This window comes from Terrapene carolina, unplaced genomic scaffold (assembly GCF_002925995.2).
Source record: "Terrapene carolina triunguis isolate 2854851 unplaced genomic scaffold, T_m_triunguis-2.0 Scaffold67, whole genome shotgun sequence".
NCBI classification, from domain to species: Eukaryota; Metazoa; Chordata; order Testudines; family Emydidae; genus Terrapene; species Terrapene triunguis.
Genome location: NW_020664418.1, coordinates 35191752 through 35219455, shown reverse-complemented (window position 1 = coordinate 35219455; position 27704 = coordinate 35191752). Strand labels below are relative to the sequence as shown.

General features: G+C 44.2%; 1 protein-coding gene across 3 annotated transcripts in view; it reads right to left on the bottom strand.

Moving 5' to 3' along the window:
- Positions 1 to 27704, bottom strand: part of ADAMTSL3 (ADAMTS like 3) — a 274210-nt gene that overhangs the window by 9895 nt on the left and 236611 nt on the right. For all 3 annotated transcript variants that reach the window (XM_024202466.1, XM_024202467.1, XM_024202468.1), the window contains 4 exons: positions 10353 to 10535; positions 7903 to 8022; positions 5936 to 6148; positions 2380 to 2563 (listed from right to left, as the gene is read on the bottom strand). In XM_024202466.1, the coding sequence (XP_024058234.1) occupies positions 2380 to 2563; positions 5936 to 6148; positions 7903 to 8022; positions 10353 to 10535 (700 nt within the window). The remainder of the gene's footprint in view (positions 1 to 2379; positions 2564 to 5935; positions 6149 to 7902; positions 8023 to 10352; positions 10536 to 27704) is intronic.

Below are 27704 nucleotides of genomic sequence, written 5' to 3'. Positions count from 1 at the left end.
GAGTTGAGGCGGGGCCGGGGGTGGGGTAATTAAAGAAGGAGGGGGGCGGCCAAAATTGTTTTTGCTTTGGGCGGCAAAAATCCTAGAGCCGGCCCTGCCTATGACTTTTGCTTTACATTTAAATTCCATATACTTCTATGAGTCATCCTGGGAGTGGCACAGTGGGTTAACAGCAGTGCACAGGCCACTTATGTGGGGAATGGAGTTGGAGGTTCAAATGCTTTCGACTTCCCTGTGAGTGACCATACTGGAGGCAACAGGAAAAGGGAGAGTCTGTGCCAGTCACTAGCAGCTCCTGATAGACCCATTTCTTAGGGATCAGCAGGCCCTTTTTATGTAAGAGACACAGGGTTCTTTTATAAAAGGAAATGTTTTTATTAAGGAAATATACTCAAATATTTTCATTCTTCTCTAATACAAAATACCAATATAAATATAGAAAAATTTAAGTACTGTCGATATGGAAACAAACATTTCAATTCATGCGAACAAATGCAAAATTCTAATTCTAATTAACTATATGCATATTAATAGATATATTTTAAAATTCTAATAATTCTATGCAAAATACACAATACAAGTAAAACAGTAAGTTAAAGCACTTCAGTGAATATTTTAGGTCAGAGAGAACTTAGGTATTAGTATATTTTGTCATATGAATTAACTGTGAGAGTTTTGATGTAATTGCTCTCGGACCAGTTTAATAGAGTTTGCCAAGTTGTGTGCCAGAGTTCACTACATACGTATTTGGAATTCTCAGAGGTGCATTAATGCCCTAAGTATTTACATTACTCTCTCCTTCTTTCTTTCACCTGAGTCGACTGGCCTCATTTTAGAAGAAAGCTTGCAGCGGAGTCCATGCTTCTCAAACTCCTTCAGATTATTATTGCTATTTTAGAATTTTTCCATTGGCAGGAAATTCACTTGTTATGGGATGGCTTGAGTTCAGACTCACAATTTAGAGTGATCTGTTTTTTGGCTGCCAATATTGAAATATAAAGACATCTCTTCTTATATTTATCTGTTGCTATGTTTTGTTTTTTTATATATTTAGAATACAAAGTTTTTAGAACATACTGGCAACTGTACTTCCACAATGTCAGTTAATGACTTAACACTTCCCTCCAACAATTTTCCAATGACCAGCAACTCCAACACATGTGCATGAGTTTTCTCTCCTTTGTGAATTTCACATTGCTGGCAGTTAGGAGACGCCCTTTCCTGACAGGAGATGCAGAGTGCTTGTATTCATGTGGCAGCAAGTGTTCCTGCTGCAGGCTGGGAACAGAACTTTGACAGGGAGGAAAGTTCCTCACAAGCAGTGGCGTGGTGAGTGGTAAAACTGGAGTTGAGTTCTTGGCAGTTACAGCTAAAGCTTTTGGTGTGTCTGCATCACATGCATGGACATGTCCCAAGAGCAGTCCCCAGAGGCATTCTAGTTGACCAGAAGGCCAACAAGATTGGTGAGGAACTGCATGCCAGAAAGGGAGCTGCAACACAGTCTGAAAGGCTGAGATACTATTGTGATAGGTCCTATAGGAACACGATAGGTAGCTCATACAGATAAGCAGTTACAGTACATATTCCCTCTCTGCATCAACCCTGTTCTGCTAGCCGGTGTGTAACAATGGTCCATGGCAAGCTCCGCTGTCTAGCACCACTGCTGATGCTAAACACACTCTAACTTTGTCCTCTGCAAGTGCAAACACCAAGACTCTGGCTCCTGTGCAAGTGCACAAGGAAGAGAAAAAACACCTTGCACCACTCTCTTCCAAACACCTTGTGAACCCAAGCAGAGCTAGACACGATCTAAGTCATGGACAGATTAGCCAGCCCTGGGGATGTCCCCATTCCACTCGGAAACTGGCAGAAATTTTGAGAAGGTCTCAAGTCTATCTAAGACAGGATGCATGGCCAAAATATATCTAATCTAAAAGTAATATGCAAGTATATCGATATTTCAGCTGTTTGATTCATTACCATTAACACTTCCTTAAGCAAGTATGTTTTACAAGGATTTTACCATCTAATCCACAAATATAAACTGTTCCATCTTGAGAGTCCACTTTGGTGTTAAAAATGACTTCAGGATGACCCCTCTGCTAGATACTTTGAAATTTAGAGCTCTGAACCTTGCTGTTCCAATATCAAGTTGCTTAAAATTCTGACTGAATGCGGCCCTGTCTTTAGAAGAATTAGTATCCCTGTAATTGCTGATGGCAGTACTTCACATCTCCCTTGCCTTAGGACTCATCACTGTACAAAAGCTAGTATATTTCAGAGTCACAGTAGAACACATGGAAACAATTTCAGGGGTTCATGAGCATATTTTAAAAGGAAGTATTAATACAGATCGAAACACAACAGGAAGGGGTTTACCTGGCAGGGCAGTCATGTATGTTGCAGGACTGATAACTAACCACTGGCTTCTGACGGTCTTCACATAATGATTCATTCACTTTTTGTTCTTCGGAATTCACACACTGCAGGCTTCTGAAGTGAGTTCCTGAATTCCCACAGGTAGCAGAGCAAGGACTCCACTCAGCATATTCCCATTTATAGTCTGTCAATAGGAGAAGAAATGCAAATGAAAATTAGCGTGAGAAACCATTATAAATAGTAATTGTGTAGCAAATGTATTTGTGATACAGCAGTTTCCGTAAGACAGATAGCTACCATGCTTGTTGTGGAAAAAATCTTAGTTCCTGTCTAACATGTAAGGTCAAATTCTGCCATCAGGTATGTACATGAACCTCCCAAGGAAGTCAATAGGATCAGCTTCTGTGCAGAAGGATAGAATTTGCTCACAGTCGGAACTGATGAATCTCTTTAAAGGCTTTCATAGCATTCTTTATACAGTGAGCATTAAAAAAGGAAACGGTAAATAATGCTCTCCATGTTTCTTGCTGTGCTGTAAAGAGCCTATTCTGTATAGATCTTATCATTACTTCAGACCTCTTGCATAATTTCAAGATTGAAGAGAATCTTGCCTGGTATAAACTATAGAAAATGCACCTAATGCATAAATAATTTGCCACTAAAGCATTTGGAAAGATGAAAAAGGATTTATTTTTTTAAAAAAGAACCCACTATATTAAAGACTGGTCATCTCCAACAATTATAGCCCTTATATTTGGTCACAATTCCAAATGATTTCCTTTCCACACACTCCCCCCTTTTTTTGACACTTGGTATAAGATGAAGTACTATGCAATGTTGACAGATTTTTATGTGATTACAGAAGGAGTCAGATTTTTCTGTAATAACCAAGAATAATTGATAGCTACCAGCTGTGTCCACAGCCTCAATCCTACAGCACATACTGAATTCTTTAACTTATTGTTTTTCAGTGTTTCCTAATTACTTCTGGGTTTCTTAAAATAATATCAAAGCAGAAATGGTTAAATTTACTGGCTGCAACAGTGACGGAGAAACTGTATTGTTTGTTTAACTATGATGCCACTGTGCAGCAGTGCCCTCAGAATGCCTACTATACAAAAACCACCAAAGAAGTCCTCGCATTTTAAAAAAGGTTTGGATATCTAAATGATGAACCATTTACATTTGCAATTCTCAAAATCAAAGCTCATGATTGGAAAAAAAAATCCCCAGTAAAAATACTGACCAATATCAACATGAAATGTATTGGTAAACAAACAAAATGCAGGCAGATGAAAGACACCAGATGCCATATACTTAACTAGAGCTATATGCAGAACTCCACTAGCTTCAATGACATACACACTCATGGAGTGAGACCCTCACATGTAATGTTTTCTAATAGTTTTAATAAATTAATACTTAGCTTTACTTTTAATTTCAGATTTGTCATCAGTAGGCCATATTTTGACCAGGGATACATTTCTAGTAAAATTACTACATTGTAGTAATCAGATAACTCAGGCTCTGATCCTGAAAGCCCTTACATACTAAAGTAGTCCTCATTCACATACATAGTCTAGTGGTAGTCATTGGACTACTCATACTTATCGAAGTAAAGGATTGCAGGATCACACATTATATCTTCTGTTGATCTTTTGTCAATAAACAGTAAGCCAAATCATATTGCTATCTGTAAAATATGAGCAAGGCCCTTTATTTTTGATTTTTATGTGGTTTAAAATTTATCAGTGTTCATAATAAAAATTTAAAAATGGGTGAAAATCAGTGCAAAAAATTGACTTCCACAGTTTTCTGCATAAATATCAGAATTATTAGGGGACAAGAGGACAACAAAACAGCAACAAATGGAGAAAAGTAAGAGTATGTCCAACCCAGCTTCCCACTCCAGAATGAGAGATGGCTGCTTGGTAACCTGTATGGAACCCAGGGATCCCCAGACTTGGCTCCCCACTCCAGAGGGAGAGATGGCGGACTGGTAACCTGTGTGGCCCAGATAACCGACCTGCCATCTCTCCTTCCAGAGCAGGCCTAGAAATGGAAGAGGTGGAGGAGGCAAGGGTGCCATCTCACACTGCCTTCTCCACCTCTTCTGCTTTCAGGCCCACTCCAGAAGGAGAACTGGCAGCCCGGAATTACATGGACTGCTCAGGTTACAGAGCCACCATCTTTCCTTCTGGAGCAGGGAGCCGGGTCTGGCAAGTTCCAGCCCTTCTTTTTTTGAGGAGCTGAGCACTGACGTATACATACGTATGCCTACATATATACATACCTCTACCTACTGTAATGTACTGGATTTTTTTTTAACATAATCAGTATTCTCATGTTCTTGAGTGGTCCAAAATTCAGGTGAAAATTGGTAAAAAATGCATAATAACTTTTGTAAACCCTGGGGTTTTTTGGTTAAAAAAATCAGTAAAAACTGAAAATGAAAGGCCTTGTACATGAGATATATGATAAGTAACTGATTCCAATTTTCAAAAACATTTGCTTTTAAAATCCATTTAGAATTCTCCTGATATTGAGTTATTGGGTGAGAATTTCAAAAATGTCTAAGGGAGGCAGGCGCCTAACTCCGAAACTTTCAGTGGGACTTGGGTACATAGATTTCTTAGGCACTTTTCAAAATCACACTCCCCACTCTTATTATTTAATATGAATGAATTATAGGGCACATTGAAGACTTATGAACTTCACAACAAAGTGTTTGCAGATGGGGTCTACTCTCCTGTAAGCACATACGTAAGGGATCTCTCTCTCTCTCTTTCTCTCAGGCCCCATTCTTACACTGTGTAGCCGAATGAAGCTAATGGGGCTCTGTACATGCACATATCACAATGCAGGATCAGGGGCTTACTGGTTACTCTTAAAAATTTAAAATAGCTTTAAAATTAACATTGCCTTGGTATCTGCAGTACCTTCCAGGTAGGACCTATAGCAAATACAGAGTAGTATAGTAATACAGCCAGTTTACCCTATCTATTTATTAAAAGTAAACTGGTAAATTTAAGGGCAACCACTGGAATAGATTTAACATTGTAATACCAATGAAATGTTAATATTATAATTAATAACTTTTCATACACATTCTAAAGCATCTAATATTTTCAATCTTTATCCCAAAGACAATTTTGTTAGTCAGACAGTACTATCACAATGATAATATATATGGCCTGTTGAAGCAGAAGTTTGTGTATGATTGGCCTGATTTAATATTGGTGTAACATATCAAGTCACTGAATTGAGGAGTATTATTTTAGCTTCTTGATAACATATTATAAAATAAATGAATAAAATGAGCGTTCACATAAAATTCAAGGCCTTGATCCTGCAAACATGTATGCGCCTGCTTAACTTTAAGTGATTGAAATGGAACTACTCACATACATAAAGTTGAGTATACACATTAGTGTTTACAGAACTGGGGGCTTAATACTTTATATGTAAAAATAAGCAATAGAGCAATAAAATTCTCAAAACATTAGGGAGAAATATTATTAAAAAGTAAGAATTTGTCATAGAATTTTCAACAAACCTTCCTTCTTGACATTTACCCAAACAGACAATGGTTTTACACTAGTTGAAGTCCGACATCGGTATTGTCCAGCAAATTGACCAGACACAGTGTTCACCTCTAGGATACGTCCCTCAACCAAGGCTCTATATACCAAGCCTTTAACTTCTTCAACGGGACGATTTCTGAAGAACCAACGAATCATGTTTCCGTGATTAGGATGCACTGGACAACCTAGAAATCAATGGCATTTTAGTATTTTTTCTAAGTTTAATGTATATATTGTGATATCTGTGTTTTCTATTTGTGCATAGATGTGTGGAAGCTTCTCGCAGCAGTATAAGTAAAAAGAGGGGTATGTATTAATTTACAGAAGTCTGAGGTAAGGCAAAACTAGTCTCAAGTGCTCCCAGGTGAGCCATCTTCCACTTAGTTAAAGTGGAGGCTCTTTTGTGTATCTGCCACAATAATTTACATTCTCCCTCCACTTTAAGTGAGAGTTTATTATGTTCTTTATGAACCAAAGGTGAAATCCTGAACCCACTGAAGTCAATGGTAAAACTCCCATTGACTTTGACAGAGTCAGGATTTCACTCCAAGACTGTGAACCATGTTTAAATGTGGCTTACATGTTGCTGCATACCACTTTATAGAAACAGACAAGAATGGGAACTGACATATTAGTTTAGATGGAGAATTCAAAATCAAGTCTACAGTCCAGGTGGATCTCTCACAGTTTTCAAGGGCAGCTCAAAGAGAAACTTCACTATTCAGTCCAATGATGATTCATTTAGATAGACCCTGTGATACGCAGAATTACCGTTTTTAAAACGGTTTTTGAAAAATACCTTATATAAAAATTAGACTCCATCATTTCTTATTTTCTCCCTCCTCAGTAAAAATCTGAGAAAGCAGATAGCATGTTCTGAAGGCGAACAAATCAGGGCTCTGACAAACCAAGGCAGAAGTAAAGATGATGGCCCATAGGAAAACTGGAAGAACTCTCAATATTTCAACAGGAATGTGGTGAACCGCTCAGAATGACAAAATTTGGCTGAAAACAATAAATCAGTTTAGCATGCAATCATTATATATTGGCACAGCTATATTAATATGCAGGACTACACTAAATAGCAAGATGGTTGTGAGCAACTAAGAACCAACAAAATAAAATCGCTCATATGGCTGTTATATATTTATTGTTCCTTCTTCAGTTTTGTTTCTATATTTTTAAATATTAAAATAAGTCCTGAATTACTAGCGCAATTGTTTGTCAGATGGTACAATTTTTAACAGCAGTTAATGATAATGTTGGAGAATTCACTGCAGACCATAACACAGCACCATTGCTTGTTCCATCACAAGGCACCACAGTTGGGGCAGTGTAGACTGCGGTGACTAGGCAGAGTTTTGGGACCAGTTCCTGATTGCTGACTGATGATGAAGGAAGGCTGAAAGAATTGGGTTTTGTTTAGTTTGGAAAAGAGAAGACTGAGAGGGGACATGATAGCAGTTTTCAGGTATCTAAAAGGGTGTCATAAGGAGGAGGGAGAAAACTTGTTCACCTTAGCCTCTAAGGATAGAGCAAGAAGCAATGGGCTTAAACTGCAGCAAGGAAGGTTTAGGTTGGACATTAGGAAAAAGTTCCTAACTGTCAGGGTGGTTAAACACTGGAGTAAATTGCCTAGGGAGGTTGTGGAATCTCCATCTCTGGAGATATTTAAGAGTAGGTTAGATAAATGTCTACCAGGGATGGTCTAGACAGTATTTGGTCCTGCCATGAGGGCAGGGGACTGGACTAGATGACCTCTCGAGGTCCCTTCCAGTCCTAGAATCTATGAATCTATGTTTCTCAAGAGATAAAAATAGATATTCCTTGGGGATTAGTCTTTGTGGTGGGGCCATCCTAATCATGTCCTTTCCATTTAAATAAAATTATTACTAACAAAACTTTTAATTCTAACAAGAATGATGCCAAAGCAACATACCTATCCTTAGCAGATCACCACGTATCACACTAATATTTGTACCAATTCCAGATGCCATCAGGACACGCTTCCTCCTGCTACTTTTTGTTGATACAGTGTTAGTCTCTGGAAACTTTTGTTCTAGAAAACAATGCATTATAATACTTGATGAAAAGATATTTACAAGGATGATTTTGATCAAATTGTCCAATGTTCTATTTATGAAACAGAAGAATTACAGTATTTTGGAACTCTTTAGGATCATCATCTTGTACATTAATGCACCAGAACACAAAAAACATCTCTTTCTTTAAAAGGTTTTTCAGAGTAACATTTGTTACTGACCCTCATTCAAAATTTCATCTTTACAACCCTGTTATCCTTCTACCGTAATAAAAAATTTACCAAATCTTTGCCCTTGTTTACTGTTTCTCATGACAATGTCATTTATCATTTCATTATCAAACATTCATATGAAGCAATTTTTAAAAACCCTCTCATTGGAGTCAGCTCGACTCCTTGCTTCCTTCTGATGGAAATATGACAAATTGCTAAAATAATAAAAAGAAATCTCTTAAAAATCTGCTCTGCATGGTAGAGGTTGCATAATATGGATGAAATTATATGCCTGTCACTATAGAAACTTCTTTTTTCACATTAATGCCAGAATAACTGCCAAAAACCTGGTCAATCTGTCAATACACATAGTTCTCTTACCACTTTGTCAAAGTTTATTTTTAGTGAATGTACATATTATACATGATCCTGCCTCCTTCTGTGGTTTAGGTCTTTTATTGCTTTTTTACTACTTTCTCAGGCTTTGCTCCCATTAATTGAACTCTTCTGCATTTTTTATTATGTAGAATAACAAAGAAGCATCTGATGCATTTGCGTGCATGGTGGTATGTACAGCCGACTGTGACTAACCCTGCACTGACATAAAGAGGAGACAGGGTGCACTCATTTCCATCCCTCCTCAGTAGTGGCCAGTCAAATCTTTAGTCCTTATATTCCCTGAGTATAAAGACTATATATATATATATATATATATATATATACACACATACTGTACATACCACCATGCACACAAATGCATCAGATGTTTCTTTGTTATTCTACGTAATAAAAAATGCAGAAGAGTTCAATTAATGGGAGCAAGCCTGAGAAAGTAGTAAAAAAGCAATAAAAGACCTAAATATAAATAAATATATATATAAAATGCTGCCACATAACTTGCCAGAGAGGGGCAGGACCACTGCCTGACCTACAATGCTCTGCGGGGCTCCTGATCATTCTTGGCCCCTCTAAAATAGGTAGGAGCTTCAAAGACCCAAAATAGCCCAGTCCTCAAGTCCTGACTGACAAAACTTCCTCCCCATTGAAATCAGTGGGAGTTTTGCTTGAGCATAGACTAAGAATTGCAGGATTTGGCCCCTACTACCCACTTCAGATTCACTTAAATCAGTGTCAGGTGACTGGGACCAGAAATAAAGTTCAGGCTCTGACCAGCAGTCCTGTGACACATCTTTAATTACACTGCCCTCCTCAGAAGCATCTGGCTCCTCTGCTTCAGCCAGGAAGCTGGAAACCATGAGTGTATCCTATTGCCACTGTTTATAGTAGGCGCCACACCCTCACTCTTACAAAGAGACTCATATATATCCCCCCAAATTTCTTACCTGCGGAAATAGGCCTCATCATCTATAAGCCAGCTAATGTTTGTGTGCTTAACAGTGAGGGTTTGTAACAGAACTCAGTATGCTTAGCTAGCACAAAGTGTTTGGGGAGTTAGTCTTTACAGATAGAAGATCCATTCACTGGGGATACTTGGGGGTCAAGGTTGCATTGTGGGATTTTACAAGACTAATCTATTTACAGTAGAGTTGATTAACCAGCCATTTTTAGTTTTTCATTTTCAGCTTCTTACCCCTTACTAGGGTAAATAAAGACATTCAGGGTGGGCTGCCCAGGTTCTTTAATTTTTATTCTTCACTTGTGTATGTTTTATTGCCCTCTGAGATTAGAAGTACAACTCTCACTAGGGGAAGTGGGTTGCTCTGGATTTCCTTGTAAATCCTGTCCTCTGTCCCCAGGTGAAAGCACCATGCATTCTGTAATCTGGATTTATCTCCTACAGAGTGTCGTCAAGGCTCTAGAAGACCCAGGTCTCTTGCTTAAAGGCTATTGGCTGTTGCCAAGAAGATGGCACAGTTGCCCAGTGGCAAGTGGATGGAGCCCAAGAAAGAGGCATCAGAACTCAAATTCTCTGTGCTTAAAGTTAGCACAAACAGACAGTATGGAATGAAAAACATATTTCAAAGGGCCAGGTTCCATCAGGAAATTCTAAACCCATGTCAATTAGAGGATTAAATATTTCTCCAAACACATCCCTATCCATTCTAAGAACAACACTTTATAACCAAAATGGTTTGTCATTGCTTATGAATGATGAACTATGATTTTACACTTACCGAATAAGTGAAGGACAGATGTGGCTACTGCTTTTCCAAGAGCACTGGTTGCTGTGCAAGTATATGTTCCTGCATTTTCAAATGAAACATTCTGCAGAAATAAGGACCCATTCAAAAGCAAGAAAGAATTGTTTCGTAGGGATTCTCTCTTCTTAAGCCAAGTTACTTTCGGTTGGGGAACACCTTAAAAAGGCAAATAATAAAAATGCTGACCACCTTATATAAACCTTGGGTTTTATCTTTTGCACTGCTGCCCATCACTGTGGTATCGAGTGCCTTGAGTTCTAATGTCATTTTTCAGACAGCGCAATAAAACAACAGCAGTTTTAACAAAATAAGCACATTTTTGCATTCGCAACAAAATATCCTCAAATGGGTAGTTCTCATTTATAATACTCAGTTTTAGTAGTACTTCAGCACAGAGCAGTGATAAAAGGTTAAGCACTCTGTGGGACGCTAATAGAATGGCTTTACAAATGACTGTCAATCCTCAGAAAGTAATATATTACAATTTAAGGGCCTAAGCTCTATATCAATGTTCAAGTGATTTATCCCACTGGATGACATGAGACAGCTCACATGAATAAGGACAACTCATGTAAAGGCTTTCAGGATCAGGTCCTTATTTCCAATAGCAACATCCCAGACTACATCACAGGATAAAAAATAAAGTTACAAAATTCTTAAAACAAAAGCAGAGAAAGAGAGTAATTAGGGGGCATAGTATACACCTGGGGGAAAATATGCACATGAGATTTGAGAATAGATGGGGTCAATGTGTGCAAAGAATACAAGAAGGCTGTTCCATATGACAGGAGCTGCAGAGATTACTTGTATCAGCAGCACATGAAGGGATAGAGAGGGGGATAGTCTGACACAGAGCCTCAATCATTAACACTCTTATTTGTTGTGCTGCAGAAGGCTAACTGTATTCTAGTTGCTTTTTAATTAAAATTCTGTCATCTTTCCTATTATAACCATTAACTTCCAAGAATTCACTTTTGTCCGATACTTGACATCCTAAGTGTTAAACTATGAATATTTTTTTCTTTTAAAGGCGTGATGTTTGTCAATCAAACAGCATTAGCAATACTGGATGCTTTCTAAAGTTGCTCTTATCCCCAAACATCTGCCTTTACATGGAAATTTTGCAAGCCATTAATTCCAGCACATTAAAAGCACTTTATTGCTGGCCCTTCATGCCAGCTGCTGGATCAGGGGCATTCTTCTGAAGGCCCAAAGGTCCATTGAAATCACACTGAATCACTCTGTCATATCTGGCACAGTGGCCAACCCGAGAGGGGCATTATGCATATGAAGCAGGCATGAAAAAGCTAAATTGTCTCCTGCACAGTGTTTTCTTGCCTAAAAACACTTATCATTGGCCATTTAAGGATATTATAATGGGTGGACCTACCTGATTATGTGGAACATTTGGAAATATTAACCATATTGAATGCTAATTCAGTCCCCTTTCTTCACAGATCATTGTGTGGTATTGCTTTACAGATTATGTCTTCATGATGTGGAATGGCCCTTAAGAACTTTAACAATTCAATCACTGCCTTAGTACTTTCAATGCACACCTCTCATTTTCCCTTCAGTATAATAGGAACCAGATATATTTTTTGGATTCAGCTATTTCACTGAAGGAAAATGTTCCTCACACCAATTTGTCTAGAAAGCCACCAGACAGAAACACCCTACCACATTATCAAAGATTTAAACTAGACAATTTAGCAACTAGTAAAAGTGTTTTTAGGTTCAAAAGATTGTGTGCCACTGACCAAAATAGCACAAAAAATTTAAAAATGTATGGAGATATACCTATCTCATAGAACTGGAAAGGACCCTGAAAGTCATTGAGTCCAGCCCCCTGCCTTCACTAGCAGGACCATGTACTGATTTTTGCCCCAGATCCCTAAGTGGCCCCCTCAAGGATTGAACTCACAACCGTGGGTTTAACAGGTCAGTGCTCAAACCACTGAGCTATCCCTCCCCCCTCAAACAAATGCTCATCTGTAGCGTGCACAAGAGTCCAAAATCAGAAGTTATCTTTCAACTTTTCCAGAAGAAGCTTTATACCATTCTGAGAAATCCTGCTGGGATTAGGAAGAGCTCTTGTTTTAAGTGTCCCTTTTGTAATTAACCCAAACTTTCTGGCTAACATGAATCCTTCTCAGAGAGTAATGGGCCAGTTTACATCAGAGATAGTGTTATTTGTTTGATTCACTAAGCCCTATGGGACATTGTTCTCAACACAGCATGCACACCCAGTGTCCAAAATGTACCCAATTCCTAGGATTTATCTGTATTGTTAATTTAAATAAAATATAAACCACAAAGCACAGTCTAAGCTTTCTTACAAGGTTGTCGTATTCCTAGGGTTTCTCCCTGCGAGGTAGCTCTCTCCCTGCTTCTCGTTCTTTCTGACCCTCTTTGGGTACATCTACATAGAGTGGTAGCCTGCGGCAGCAAGTCTCAGAGCCAGGTTAACTGCTTTGGGCTACCGTGCTAAAAATAGCTGTGGATTTGTTGCAGCGTGGGCTTTGAAGCCTAGGGAGGGGGGGTGGGTTTCAGAGCCCAAGCCACAACATCTAAGCCTTTTGGGGCCTGTACTGGAGCTAGTGAGCTCCCCTGGCCTGGGCTCCAGAATAAACAAGGAGTCTGAAGAACAGTCCTGCCTCTCCTTGAAGGTCCCAAACCCCGCCACCTGTCACACCCACTTTGTAAGTCAATTGGAATGATTAGTAAATAATCTTTATTTCTGCTTCAACAGCCTCTGTGAATTTCTGCTTGGCGAAGAATAGCAAGCAGGACTGCCCATGCTGGGAGGTGGGCCAAGTTCCTCAAGTGAATAAAGATTGAAGCACTGATTTTTCAAACCCTGCCCCTGACAAGGAGGATGGGGCTAAGGAGTAAACAGAACTGCAAATGGCTGTTTTGCAGTTTACCCCCAATAGAAATGCACAATTATCCTTAAATCTGCTGTGCAGCGTCACCATGAGGGGAAAAATATGGGGGAAAAAAATCTAACGTCTTAAAAAATTTAATCTAATCTGGGACAACGAACACTATTATGCACTAATCATAATTGTATGGTTGTTACATGGTATCACTACAATGCAGAGTTGAGGTTGTTTGAATTCCTTTACTGTTCATTTCCATGCCTCAATATGTTTGGATTTCTTTTAAGGTTAACGCTAACTCTGAATTTCCTGAGATGATGATAATGGTTTTGCAGATAACTGCAACATCCCTATAATGTATTTTACCTTAAATTACTGATAGATACTTGTGTGCATGTTGTGTTTTTATCTGGAAATTGATCATAATTAAGCTTACGTCTGATACAGAGTGGGTTTACATTACATTTAGTTCAGTTGGCCTCCTTGTGACCATTTTGGGGATCTTCCCCTTGTTTTTGCATTTGATTCCCCCCCCCCAATCTTCTTCTTAACTGAAAAATGATCCTTTTGTGAGTTGGGCTGAGGGCTACTGGGCTATTTGGTTAAGGATGGTTGGATTTGCCCTTGGGCTGTCTTTCTAGTTCTTCTTTTAAACATTGAGTGGCAGCACCTGGATTACAGCCAAGCTAACTGCAGTCAAGACATTCCCTTAGGGCAGTGGTTCTCAACCTACGGGCTGCTTATGGCTCAATCAGCACACAGCTATGGCCCATGAGACATCCTTAGGGCCATACAGGTAGTCTATATAGTGTGTGGATGTGGCCCACATAACACATAGAGAGCTGCATATGTAGCCTACAATGGTAAATAGGTTGAGAATCACTGCATTAGGGTATAGCTACACAGCAAAGAAAAACATGTGGCTGGCCTGTGCCAGCCAACTCGGGCTCGTGGGGCTCAGGCTGTGGGACTGTTTCATTGCTATGTAGACTTCTGGGCTCAGGCTCTAGTTTCCAAATCCTGCTATCTCTCTGTCACACTATTCTGGCAGTGAACAGAGGCCATGGGGCAGAGCAGGGCAGTGTATGCTGCTGTGTTCCACCATTCAGAGCAGCCCAGAGGCAGCCATGTCAGGTTGCTGTAAATTAGAGCAGCCCCATACTCCATTCCTTGGAGCAGCCCAGAATCTGGGAAGCATAAAGGTGGCGTAAAGCTTTCCAGGCTGTGCCTTATGAGGTGTGTATCCAGAGACATGAAGCAGTCTGTCCAGAAATTGTTTTTTATTGTATGGTGCTTTAAGGTCTGGAGATATGCATCCTACAAATGGATTAAAGAAACAAAAGAGGCAAAAGAAAAATATAAAGTAACCCTTTGAACTACTCCTTTACTTTCTCTCATAGGGTCCCCTGGCCACTCTTTGCTCTTGGATATGGAAGCATTCACATTTCAAACTGTTTTGCACCCCTTCCGTTTATCTGTATGTTCATGCTTCCAATGACAGATCTATTTCTGCCCTGACTCTCACTCAAGACACAGTTCTTGCGCACACACTGTCATTTCTCAAATTCCTATCAGCAGAAACTCTGACTTTTGGAAATACTCTAGAAAAAACTATTTTTAGAAGTGCATTTACCTTTTGCACGAAGCCTACATTCAGCAGTGCTTCACATACAACCCTTTCTCTCAAGATTACACACAGTGCCAGAGCCAATACACAAACCTCATTTTTACACTTTTGTTGATTAGCCTTTCATTATGTAGCTTCCATCTAATTTGGCTTTAAAAACTACCCCGTATTTAATACTCATGAGCTGAGATATTACTTTTATTTTTATTTTTGTTTTTTTGCTGCATAACGAATGAACGATCAGGTCTGGTGAACAGCTGGGGCAAGGCATACTGTTTTCTCCCATTCCTCCTGTGACAGGGCTCTTACAGTACGACTTTAAGAAGCACTGAATCAGCTGCCCAGAGGACTTGCTCACATACTCAGGATGTGGTACACAGCATGGCATAGAAATCAAGAGCTGCCTTTCCTAGAAAGAATAGTTAAGGCTTGTGTTTTACCCTTTAAAAGCTTATGTAAATAAGCTTTAAAAGTTATTATAAATATTAAGAAGGTTTCTTTGCCAAACTAGTAATAGGACTATATGGCGGGTTTCCCCCTTAGCAGTGACAAACTGAACAGAAGCCAAAATTGTTATTTAATCCTATTTGCTTAAGTAGGACTTCAGTGGTACCTAGCCTTCTGCACAGGAGTGAATTTCACCCCGTGGATCTGAGTCTCATTTCCACGAAGGGCCATTAACTCAGCCTTTAAAAAAGCATAAATTATATTTCCTCACGTTTTAGGGCCTCTTTACATTCCCAGAATGGTGTAAAGTGTACTTAGTGTAAGGGTCTGTCTGCACTGCAGATCAAAGCATGCTTTGCAGCTTGAGCAGACAGACATGTGCTAGTTCTGCTCAAGCTAGCATGCTAAAAATAGCCGTGCAGCTGGGAGTAGCATGGGTGGCGGCTCAGGCTAGCTACCTGAGTGCAAACTTGCCTGGACCCGTTGGGTACATATTTATGCTGCTAACCTGAGTCACCACTGATGCTACCCCAGGCTACTCTGCTATCTTTTTGAATCCATGGCCCTGTGACTGCTTTAATTTATGCGGAGGGCTGGTTTGACTGCCAGCCAATCCCAGAATTAAGGGAGGCAGAAAAGTAGTTTGCAGTCACCCTCTCTGGGATCAGTGCAACTGAGGAACAAACCCATAGGTGTCTAATCTTCCCCGAACAATCCTAAGGTTCTGAAACTCTGGGCACAATCCAGTTCCCACTGATGTCAATGGGAGTTTTGTCATCATACCCTATGGCTTCAATTGAAGAAACCACATAAACACATGATTAAATCCATCCCTATTAGGGAAAGCAATAAAGCACATGCTAAAAGTCCAGCATGTGCATTACCGCCCTTCCTGAACACAGATGCTTTCCTGAACGGGGGCCTGATTAGGTTTTAAAATAATCTTTACAATTTTAAAATCAGAATTTTAATCCTGTAATGGATCTAAACCCTCTGATGTTAAAACTGTCTGCTATGGACCTAAGGAGCTATAAAACCAATTTTAAAGTTTAATCTATTTATCTGACATCAAACAGAGGTTACTTTCCACCAGCACCAGAGCAGTTCTAAAACACTCAATGTTCCATGGAGGAAAAAAAACGGTTACTCATCTTTTTGTAACTGTTGTTCTTCGAGATGTGTTGTTCGTGTCCATTCCAAGCAGGTGTGTGCACGCCAGCCGGAAGATTTTACTATAGCAGCATCCGTAGGGTCGGCTTCGGCGCCCCCCGGAGTGGCCCCTTCATGGCGCTGTATATAGGGGCCAGCCAACCCTCCACCCCCTCAGTTCCTTCTTGCCGACACTCCGACAGAGGGGCAGGAGGGTGGGTATTGGAATGGACATGAACAATGCATCTCGAAGAACAACAGTTACAAAAAGGTGAGTAACCAGTTTTTCTTCTTTGAGTGATTGTTCATGCCCATTCCAAGCAGGTGACTCACAAGCCTGAACCTAGGCGGTGGGGTCGGAGGTCACTGCAGACTGGAGTACTGCGCGGCCAAAGGCTGCATCATCTCTAGCCTGGTGAGTGATGGCATAGTGTGCCGTAAAAGTGTGGATTGAGGACCACGTGGTCGCTCTACAAATTTCCTGCGTCGGGACCTGGGCCAGGAACGCAGCGGAAGAGGCCTGTGCTCTTGTGGAGTGGGCCGTGATATGCGGGGCTGGTATGTTAGCCCGACTGTAGCATTCCCGGATGCAGGTTTTGATCCAAGAGGAGATCCGCTGTGACGAGACAGGGAGCCCCTTCATCCAGTCGGCCACGGCAACAAAAAGTTGGGTCGATTTCCTGAAGGGTCTTGTCCTTTCAATGTAGAAAGCGAGGGCCCTGCGAACATCCAGGGAATGTAGCCTACGCTCCTTAGCCGAGGAGTGCGGTTTCGGATAGAACACAGGAGAAAAATGTCTTGGCCCATGTGAAATGGGGAAAACACCTTAGGAAGGAACGCTGGGTGCGGCCTGAGTTGGACCTTGTCTTTGTGGAAGATGGTGTATGGAAGTTCAGATGTCAGTGCTCTGAGTTCCGACACCCTCCGGGCTGATGTGATAGCCACCAAGAACGCGACCTTATATGAAAGATATAACAGCGAGCACGAGGCCAGTGGCTCGAAGGGGGGCCCTGTGAGGACGGACAGGACCAAATTGAGGTCCCAAGCAGGGACAGGTTGATGAATGTGCTGGAACAACCTGTCAAGGCCCTTGAGGAAGCGACCAACGAATGGGTCCGCAAACACTGAGGTACTCCCCGCTCCAGGGTGGAACGCCGAGATTGCAGCAAGGTGTACTCGAACAGAAGAGAGGGAGAGTCCCAGGTGTCTCAGATGTAACAAATAGTCCAATGAGAGGGACCGGGGCGAGCAAGGGAGCCTGACCCCGTTGTGTGGCCCAGAGGGAGAAGCGCTTCCACTTGGCCAAGTACGTGGTCCTTGTTGAGGGCTTCCTGCTACCAAGAAGGACCTGCCTGACCTGATGAGAACATTGCATCTCCACAGGGTTTAGCCATGGAGCATCCAGGCTGTGAGGTGGAGCGACTCCAGGTTCGGGTGACGCAGGCGACCCCGATCCTGTGTGATCAAGTCCGGGAGTAGGGGCAACCTGAGGGGCACCTGTATAGACATAAGCAGGAGCGACGTGTACCAGTGCTGGCACGGCCACGCCGGCGCTATCAGGATGACCTGAGCGTGATCTCTGCGGGCCTTGAGGATTACTCTGTGAACCATAGGAATCGGGGGAAAGGCGTAAAATAGGCCGTCCGCCCAAGAGAGGAGGAAGGCATCCGTTAGAGACGGACAGCATCCCATGAGGGAGCAGAATTGGCGACACTTCCTGTTCTCTCTGGAGGCAAACAGGTCCACCTGGGGATGACCCCAGAGCCAGAAAATTGAGAGTACTATATCCCAGCGGATAGACCACTCGTGACCTTGGAACGAGTGACTGAGGGCGTCTGCAAGCCCGTTCTGCATCCCCAGTAGGTAGGATGCTGTCAGGTGAATTACGTTCTATACGCAAAAGTCCCATAATGCGAGGGCTTCCCGGCACAGGGGAGAGGAGCGAGCACCACCCTGTTTGTTGATATAGAACATCGTTGGCGTGTTGTCCGTGAGGACAGAAACGCACCTGCCTGCCAGCTGGGATTTGAAGGCTATGCATGCGAGGCGCACCGCTCGTAATTCCCTGACATTGATGTGTAACGAAAGGTCTTGTCGTGACCAAAGGCCTTGGGTCCTGAGGTCGCCCAGATGTGCACCTCATCCCACATCCAATGCGTCCGTTACCAGGGATAGGGAGGGCTCGGGGCCGAGGAAAGGCACTCCCGCGCAGACCTCCCGCGGGTCGAGCCACCATTGGAGGGAGTCCAACACTGGCCGAGGTAGCGTCACCACTGATTCTAGGGAGTCCCTGACCGGCCGATATACCCCTGCCAACCAGGACTGGAGCGGGCGCAGTCTGAGTCTGGCATGGCTCACCACATAGGTACATGCCACCATGTGGCCTAGTAACTTGAGGCAATTTCTTGCTGTGGTGGTTGGGTAACGTTGGAGGCCAAGAATAATGTTGGACATAGTCTGGAACCTGGCCTCTGGGAAGTATGCTCTGGCGTGTGTCGAGTCCAGAACTGCCCCTATAAATTCAATTCTTTGGGTTGGAGACAGTGTGGACTTGGCCTCGTTCAGCAAGAGGCCGAGTTCGAGGAAGGTCTGCCTGATGAAGACCACCTGAGCCTCCACCTGTGCCTTGGCGCGGCCCTTCATGAGCCAATCGTCCAGGTAGGGAAACACCTGAATATCCTGCTTGCGCAGGAAGGCTGCCACGACTGCCATGCACTTCGTGAAGACCCTCGGGGCTGCTGACAGTACGAAGGGTAGAACTGTAAACTGAAGATGGGCATTGCCTACAACAAATCTGAGGTAACGCCTGTGCTGAGGAATTATTGTGATATGAAAGTATGCGTCCTTTAAGTCGAGGGCGGCATACCAGTCTCCAGGATCCATGGAAGGTATGATGGAGGATAGGGAGACCATGCGGAACTTGAGCTTTTTTACAAACTTGTTTAGACGCCGCAAGTCCAGAATAGGTCTGAGGCCCCCTTTCGCTTTTGGTATTAGAAAATAGCGGGAATAGAAGCCCCTGCCCCTGAGCTCCTGAGGAACCTCCTCTACTGCCCCTGCTGCGAGGAGGGACTGCACTTCCTGAATTAGAAGTTGCTCGTGAGAGGGGTCCCTGAGGAGGGACGGGGAGGGGGGCTGGTGGGGCGAGAGGGAGGAGAACTGGATAGCATATCCCCTCTCTACCGTGCGAAGCACCCAACTGTCCAATGTGATCCGGGCCCACGCACGATAGAAGGGGGACAGACGTGACGAAAAGGTAAGGTTGGTAGGATCCAGAGTTCTGACCGGTAGGTCGTCCTCGACTGGGCCATCAAAATGGTGGTCTAGGCCCCTATGGAGGCCTTGGTTGGGCAGATGACGGGCCAGAGGACTGTTGTTGCTGCCTCCTTCTGCCGGTTCTGGCCCGCCTGCGCAAAGCGTCCGTGCGGTTCTGAGGCTGGTACGGCCGCGGGGCCTGAGGCGGCCTGAACTGCCTACGTTGGGTAACTGGGGTGTGTAAGCCCAGCGATCGAAGGGTAGCCCTCGAGTCCTTTAGGCTATGCAGCCTCTTATCTGTCTTTTCAGAGAAGAGCATGGGCCCTTCAAAGGGGAGATCCTGGATGGTCTGTTGGACCTCATGTGGGAGGCCTGAGACCTGAAGCCAGGCCCCCCGCCTCATGACCAGACCCGTCGCCAGCGTGCACAAGGCTGAATCGGCCGCGTCCAAGGCTGCCTGGAGTGAAGCTCGGGTAATCAATTTTCCCTCTTCGACCAGGGCTGAAAACTCGGTTCGCGAATCCTGGGGAAGGAGTTCAGCGAACCGAGACAAAGCCGAGCACCTGTTGTTTCCATACTGGCTTACTATGGCCTGCTGATTGGCTATGCGCAACTGCAGACCCCCTGTCGAATACACCTTACGCCCGAAGAGGTCCAACTTCTTGGCCTCTCTATTTTTTGGCGTAGCTCCCTGCAACCCTTGGCGCTCCCTCTGGTTGGCAGCATCTACTACTAGGGAATCCAGGGGAGGGTGTGTATAAAGATGTTCATAGCCCTTGGATGGAACAAAATATCGCCTCTCAGTCCTTTTAGCTGTGGGGGCCAATGAGGCTGGCGTCTGACACAAGGTGCAGGTTGTGTCCGCAATGGTCTTTATGAGAGGCAGGGCTACCCTGGATGGGCCCGACGGGGTCAGGATGTCCACCACCGGATCAGTATCCACCTCGATCTCCTCCGTTTGGATCGAGAGGCTCTGGGCTGCTCGCGTAAGCAGCTGTTGGAGGATCCTATTGTCTTCCAGAGCCGGTGACGCTGACGTTCCCGCCACTGCCTCATCCAGCAAGGAAGAGGAGGAGATCCCCTCAAGAGGGCCTTCTTCTATACGCTTTACCTCTACCAGGGCCTGCGGCACACAGTACTCAGGCTGCGCGGCCGGTGCAGGTTCAGGATGCGGCACCGCGGCCGGTACCGGGGTCGACACCGAACGACGAGGCGTGCTGGGTGGTGCCTGCGGCGTTGGGAACATGGTCCCCGTCGGTACCGGTGCCTGACTAGGCAGTGCCGTGTCTCGTTGTGTCACACTCCTGTCAGACGCCGGTGGCGGGGGCATTAGCAGCGGGGCCACCGACGTCGAGGAGACCGATGCGGCCCGTGAGCGGGGTCCATACGCCTGACCCACTGACTGGTGGTAGGCCCATGGCATCCAGAACGGCCACTGGCGGGGCAGTTGCCACTGTTGCTGCCACTGCGGCAGGTAAGGCTGGGCACTCGCACGCGAGGACGATCGTCTGATCCTTGATCTATTGGAGCGATACGAGTCCGCCTCCAAGTCAGAGGTCTCCGAGTACGAGGACATAGGAGGGGTGGTACCCACTGTCGCCGGGGACTGGTGCCGCCGGACCGGAGAAAACTCCCTCTGCCCCGGTGCTGCTGGGATGGTGTGGTGTGGGGAGCACGACGAAAGCATTGCCGGTTTGCCCCGAGATTGTAACTGGGGTCGAGCGGTAGCCGGAGGTTCTCTCCGCCGGTGTGGCGACGCCGGCACCGGGAGGCTCAAGAGGTCTGAGGCAGCCTCGAACGCCTCCGGCGTCGATGGGGGGCGCACTTCCTCTAAAATGTCCGGGGATCTAGGCCTGTCCGGACTCAACCGCGCCCTGTCCGGGGCGGGAGTCAACGGGATAGCAGAATGAGTCTGCGGCGCGGCCTGTCCTGCAGCACTCGTGGACGGCGCCGGCCCCTTAGGGTCCTGGTGGGGGGAAATGTTCCCTCACCGGCCTCTTCTTTTTAACAGGCACTGGCGATGGTGAACGATGTCTCACCGAGGCCGATTTCTTGTGCGCCGACTCTCTCCGGTGCCGGGGCTTGGAGGCTTTGGCCTCACGACTTATCGCCGGTGCCAGGGCACTGCGCACCGAGGACGAAGTGCTGGGAGTTGGGTCGGCAGGCCCAGGGTCCGATTGGGGCCTCAGGGCCGCTTCCATTAGGAGGACTTTAAGTCTCTGTTCCCTATCTTTGAGAGTCCTGGGGCAAAATGCCCTGCAGATACTGCACCTGTCTCTTTGGTGGCTCTCCCCGAGGCACCTTAAGTATGACGAGTGCGGGTCACTCTTTGGCATGAATTTCCCGCAGTCCATGCAGAGTTTGAACCCTGGGGACCCAGGCATGCCCCAGTGGGGCGACGAAGCGTTGGGGAAAACCCCCCAACAACTATCTATCTAAACTAACACTAAACTAACAAACTGACTAACTATTTACAACTAAGACGGAACACTGCGATGATTGCTGAAGAGCAAGCAAAGTTCCAGCTAGCCGTCACTGGCGGTAAGAAGGAACTGAGGGGGTGGAGGGTCGGATGGCCCCTATATACAGCGCCATGAAGGCGCCACTCCAGGGGGCGCTGAAGCCGACCCTACGGACGCTGCTATAGTAAAATCTTCCGGCTGGCGTGCACGCGGCGCGCACACACCTGCTTGGAATGGACATGAACAATCACTTGAAGAAGAAAAAGTTATTTTCTACAATGAGTGGCCTTGGGACAGCAAATATTATGGAAAAATATTCCAGCTCTGGAGGGACTGTGAAACAAGCATTTTAAAAAAAGTCTGCACTATAGGGTATCCTTAAAATATTCAGTGTTCAAAAACAAATTTCCTCCAACCTTGAAAGCCCTATGAATTATTACACGCTATAAAAATCTTGGCCTATTAAATGGTTACTCTAAAACATTAGATATTTCTTAAGAACTTTTTCCCCCAGCCACGTAGAGTCTCATAACGTATCCTGTATTTCCCATTCAGGAGCAAGGCAGAATTGTGCTGGTACAAATCACGTTTTGCTGAACACTTTCTTTTTCAAAAGTTTACTTAACTTTAGAAGCTAAGCTAGCATGTCTTCTTTAAGAGGAAAATACTATGGATCAGTAACTTACTCCATGAAAGTCACCTGAATATTGCTTATCCTACAAACACATATCTACAGCAGAGTCAAACTTTTATTTCTGATAAACTTTTTGAGCTCATTTCACACATTCTTCTCTCTAGCAGAAGTGACTTAAATCCTTCTGTACTCACCTGAATTATCTCATAGGGAGCAATGCTGGGTCACAAACCTTCTATGGACCCAATAATTGATCCTATTGAAGTTCATTGCAAGCTAGCACTGACTTCACAAGGAGCAGAATCTGCGCCGCCCTTTGGTTCTCTAGCTGCCACTCAAGGAGAACTCAATCTCTCAAGGCTGGCCTTACCATGAGGCGAACTGAGGCGACCGCCTCAGGTGCCAGACTGGGGGGGGAGGGGGCGCCACTAGGACCAGAGTGTAGAAAATTGTGTCTGCTGCTGGTGCATATGTAGTCTCTCTGCTCTAGATGCACAGAGATGGTGGAGTGCTGTGCTGGAGGAAGGAGGTCACAAGAGACAGAACAGGCAGGCAGGAGAAAAGGTGAGAGGGAATAAAGCAGCAGAGCTGAAGGGAGAGAGAGGAGGAGCCGCCTCTTATGTACCTCTCTAGCACCCCCAGGAGCCTGGACTGATTAACACCAACTTCTCAGGGAGCTTCCTGTTTCCTGCTGCTCTCTTGAACCCACTTGAGGAGAACAGGCAGTCAACTGAAGTAGTAGGAGCCAGTTAGGCCCTTAAGATGCTGATATCTTCCCTCACTCAGGCCCTGCTACCAGCCTGCTTATTTGTCCCCTTCAATTGAGTGTTGAGAGCCACTATAGCTGGCACAGAACAGCAGTCATGAGTGAAAGAAGAAAACGCCCCTCTGGGGGAGCATTCAGAAAAAGAAAGCAAAGGAAGCTTTTCTATCTAAGCAGGAAGGAGCTCTCCTGAGATACATAGACACAAATGTTCACGGTGAGCCTTTTGGCCCCAGTGAGGATGTGAGTGGTGAGGAGATGCCTGATCTTCCAGTTAGTCAGAGTGCAGGTGACCTGGCAGCTACTGCAGCATCCACATCTCCATCTCAGATGGCTGTAACCATGCACATTCCTGAAGAAAAGTGTAGATCAGAGAAGAGTGTGGTGGAGGCGCAAGAAACAGCTGCTGCTGAGTTTAGTTCCTTAAGTCTAGATGATCCAGGACTGTGGACCCACTTGAGCAGTAGCCTGAAAGACTTCTTTGTACTGCATGGGCCACAGCAAGTGAAAAACTTCATGTTCCCCAAAGACAATGAAAATAGAAGTTTCCATCCAACACATTACTGGTGTGAAATCCCCAATGGTGACAAAGTGGAGAGGCCATGGCTTCTGTACTCAAAAACTCAGAATGCTGCATACTGTTTTTGTTGCAAACTCTCCAGTCTAGTGTTCCAGCCACACTGGGTTCTACAGGAATAAAGGACTGGAAAAATCTGGCTAGAAATCTGGCATGCCATGAGAAGGCAGCAAATCACCAGAGAGGATTCCATAGGTGGAAAGAGCTTGAGATGAGACTAAGGTTAAACGCCACCATAGATGATCAGCATCAAGAGATTGCATCAGAGTCTCTTTACTGGCAAAATGTTCTGAAAAGGCTCATTGCCATTTTGAGAATGCTTGCTACCCAAAAACCTAGCACTGCGTGGCACTTCAGACCAGCTGTATGTGCCAAACAATGGAAGCTTCCTTAAAATTGTGGAGCTGATGGCTGAGATGTTGTACTAGAGGAGCATCTAAGAAGAGTCACCACCCAAGAAATGTACCCACACCACTACCTTGGAAAAACATTTCAAAATGAGATCATACAGTTACTGGCAACAAAAGTCAAACAGAAGATTGTGGCAGATCTGAAGTCAGCAAGATATTACTCTGTTATTCTGGACTGCACACCTGACATCAGCCATACGGAACAAATGTCTTTAATGGTGCGTTTCGTAACAACAGAACATAGTGAAAATGTCCCTGCAATGGTGACTGTCAGAGAGCATTTTCTAGAATTTATTGACATTGATGATACTACAGGAGCTGGTGTGACAAATGTGCTTCTTAAAAAGCTGGAAGATACGGGAATTGCAATAGCTGACATAAGAGGTCAGGGCTACGATAATGAGAGGAAAGAACAGAGGAGTGCAGACACAGATCCGAGAGTTAAACCCTCGAGCTTTTTTTGTCCCATGCAGTTCTCATTCATTGAACTGGGTGGTCAGTGATGCAGCATCAGCTTCTAGTGAGGCTGCTGAATTTTTTAATGTAATTCAAAGCATCTATGTATTCAACTCATCGATGGCAAATTTTGAAGCAACATCTGGGAACATCCTCTCGGACACTGAAACCACTCAGTGCCACACGATGGGAAAGTTGAGTGGACGTGATAAAGCCTATCAAACACCAAATTGGGAAGTTAGATGATGCCATAGTGGCCATTCTGGAGGATAATGCTATGACAGGAACTGTTCGTGGGAGAACAGTGGCAGAGGGAAATGGAATCACCAGAAACATACATAACTTCAAATTTCTGTGTGGCTTAGTGTTGTGGCATGACAAACTGTTTGAAATAAATGTTGTAAGCAAGAGACTCCAAGGTGTTGACCTTGATATATTTGGAGCAATGGAACAACTGGACAAAGCAAAGTCATACCTACAGTCTTACCGGTCAGATGAGGGATTTCAAAACGTTCTGAGGCGTGCACAGAGGTTGGCAGAGGAACTTCACACTGAAGCTATTTTCCCACCCATTCAAGAATACAAGAGTCATCGAAGAAGAAGACATTTTGATTACAAGGCACGGGATAATCCCATAAGAGACCCCAAACAACAATTCAAAGTTGAATTCTTTAACCAGGTGCTAGATTGTGCAATACAGTCAGTTGAAGAACGTTTCATGCAGCTCAAGGAACACAGCAGTATATTAGGGATGTTGTATGATATTCCAAAACTCCTCACTCTACCTGAAGAAGACCTACACCAGCAATGCAGGGCACTAGAGACAGTGTTGACACATGATGACATGAGTGATATTGATGCGAGTGATTTAGGTGATGAACTGAAAGCCCTTTCAAGATACATTTCAGCAGGATCAACTCCAAAGGCTGTTCTGGAAAATATGTGCACAAATAAGATGACCACCCTCTTTCCAAATGCTTTTGTTCCTCTGCGCATACTTCTAACACTTCCTGTAACAGTTGCCAGTGGAGAACGCAGCTTCTACAAGCTGAAGTTAATAAAAACACATCTACGCTCCACAATGACACAAGGAGGCTGGTCGGCCTTGCAACCATCTCAATAGAGCATGAGCTGGCCCAGACTGTGGACCTTCAGCAAGCAGTTCAAATCTTTGCAACCAAGAAGGCATGGAAAGCACCACTTTGATTATTCAAACAGATAAAAATGCCAGTGTTTACTATGCAGACAAGAAAAGTTAACTTTCAAATGCCTGAACAGCAAATGTAAGTGTTACTTTAAAATTTTTTGAACAAGGCATTTTAAGTTGTTAGTTCTCCTTTATTGGGGTAGGTAGCAGAGCAGTACCATGAGAGGAGTAGAACAGGAAGAAGGCAGAATTGAGACCTTTAAAAGTTTTGGCCCAAGCGAGAGGGCATGGGGGCATCATTTGAGCTCCCCGCCTCAGGTACCAAAATGTTGTGGGCCGGCCCTGCAATCTCTGCTCCATCTACTGAAATTTAAGGCCAAGATTTTTAAAAATAGGTGCCTAAAATAAGGCTCCTAAATCCCTATTTAGGCATCCAAATAAGTGGATTCACTTTCAAAAGTGCTAAGTTCTCATTAGCTCCCTCTGAAGTCAATGAGGACTGCTTAGTGCTCAGCTTTTAAGTCAGATCACTTATTCAGACACCTAAATATTGATTTAGGAGCCTAGCATTATTTTTGAAAATCATGATCTATTTCTAAGGGACAACATAAGAATTCATAATGTCTGACTAATGTTCCTACAAACCAAAATAATCACAGCAACAGTAGTTCAGACAATTGTTGAATTATCTTGCCTCTATACCTGTGAGCTGCAAGTGCAAGTAATACCACTGACAAAGATTTTGGTGGAACCAAACACTGCAATCCTGCAATATACCCTTGACTTCAGAGAGTTTTGCCTGAGCAAAAACTACAGGGAAAAATGACACCCACATGCATCAATGTGTAGGGAAAATTGATGGGGCATGTGGTGAAAGGATGAGAGTCTTGGTAGCAAGGGAGGAAGATACTTGCCAAGGGTCAATAGGTAGCTCCTTCTTCTGGGAGTCTCTGGCACCAATTGGCCAGCTGGAAGACAGGGGTACTGACTGGCCAGCATTCTCCTGCTCCCAGGATTCAGCCCAGTGAAGCGGTCATGTGGAGCTTCTTTCAGCTCCGTTCCAGCAGCTCACCCTACCCACCTGAACTAGGAATGGGAACCCGCCTGACAGATGCTGTGGGTTGAGCCAATCATGTGATTAGGGGATCAGTCGGAGTTTTATCTCCCCTGGGGCAAATGGCAAAGGACCAGGGAGGTTTTTTGCCTTCCTCGCAGCACCTACAAGCCACTGTGGTTTAAGGAGGAAGGTGCTTAGTGCCTAACTGAGGTATTAAGGTAGTGTTGTTTATTCGTCACAACTTGCAGCCAGTTTCCAGTGCGGTTAAGAGTATAAAATGAATGGTTCCCAGAGGTAAAATACCTGAGATTTCAGTGATGAACCTTGGGTTCATGTGATAGGGTGAGACCTTGCGGCCTTTGCAGGCCAAGGTCCCCACTGTGCTGCACCCTCTGTCCCCCTTGCATGGGGAAGGATGCTAGGATTAAGGGAGAGCTGGGTCCTGGGGGTAGGCTGAGG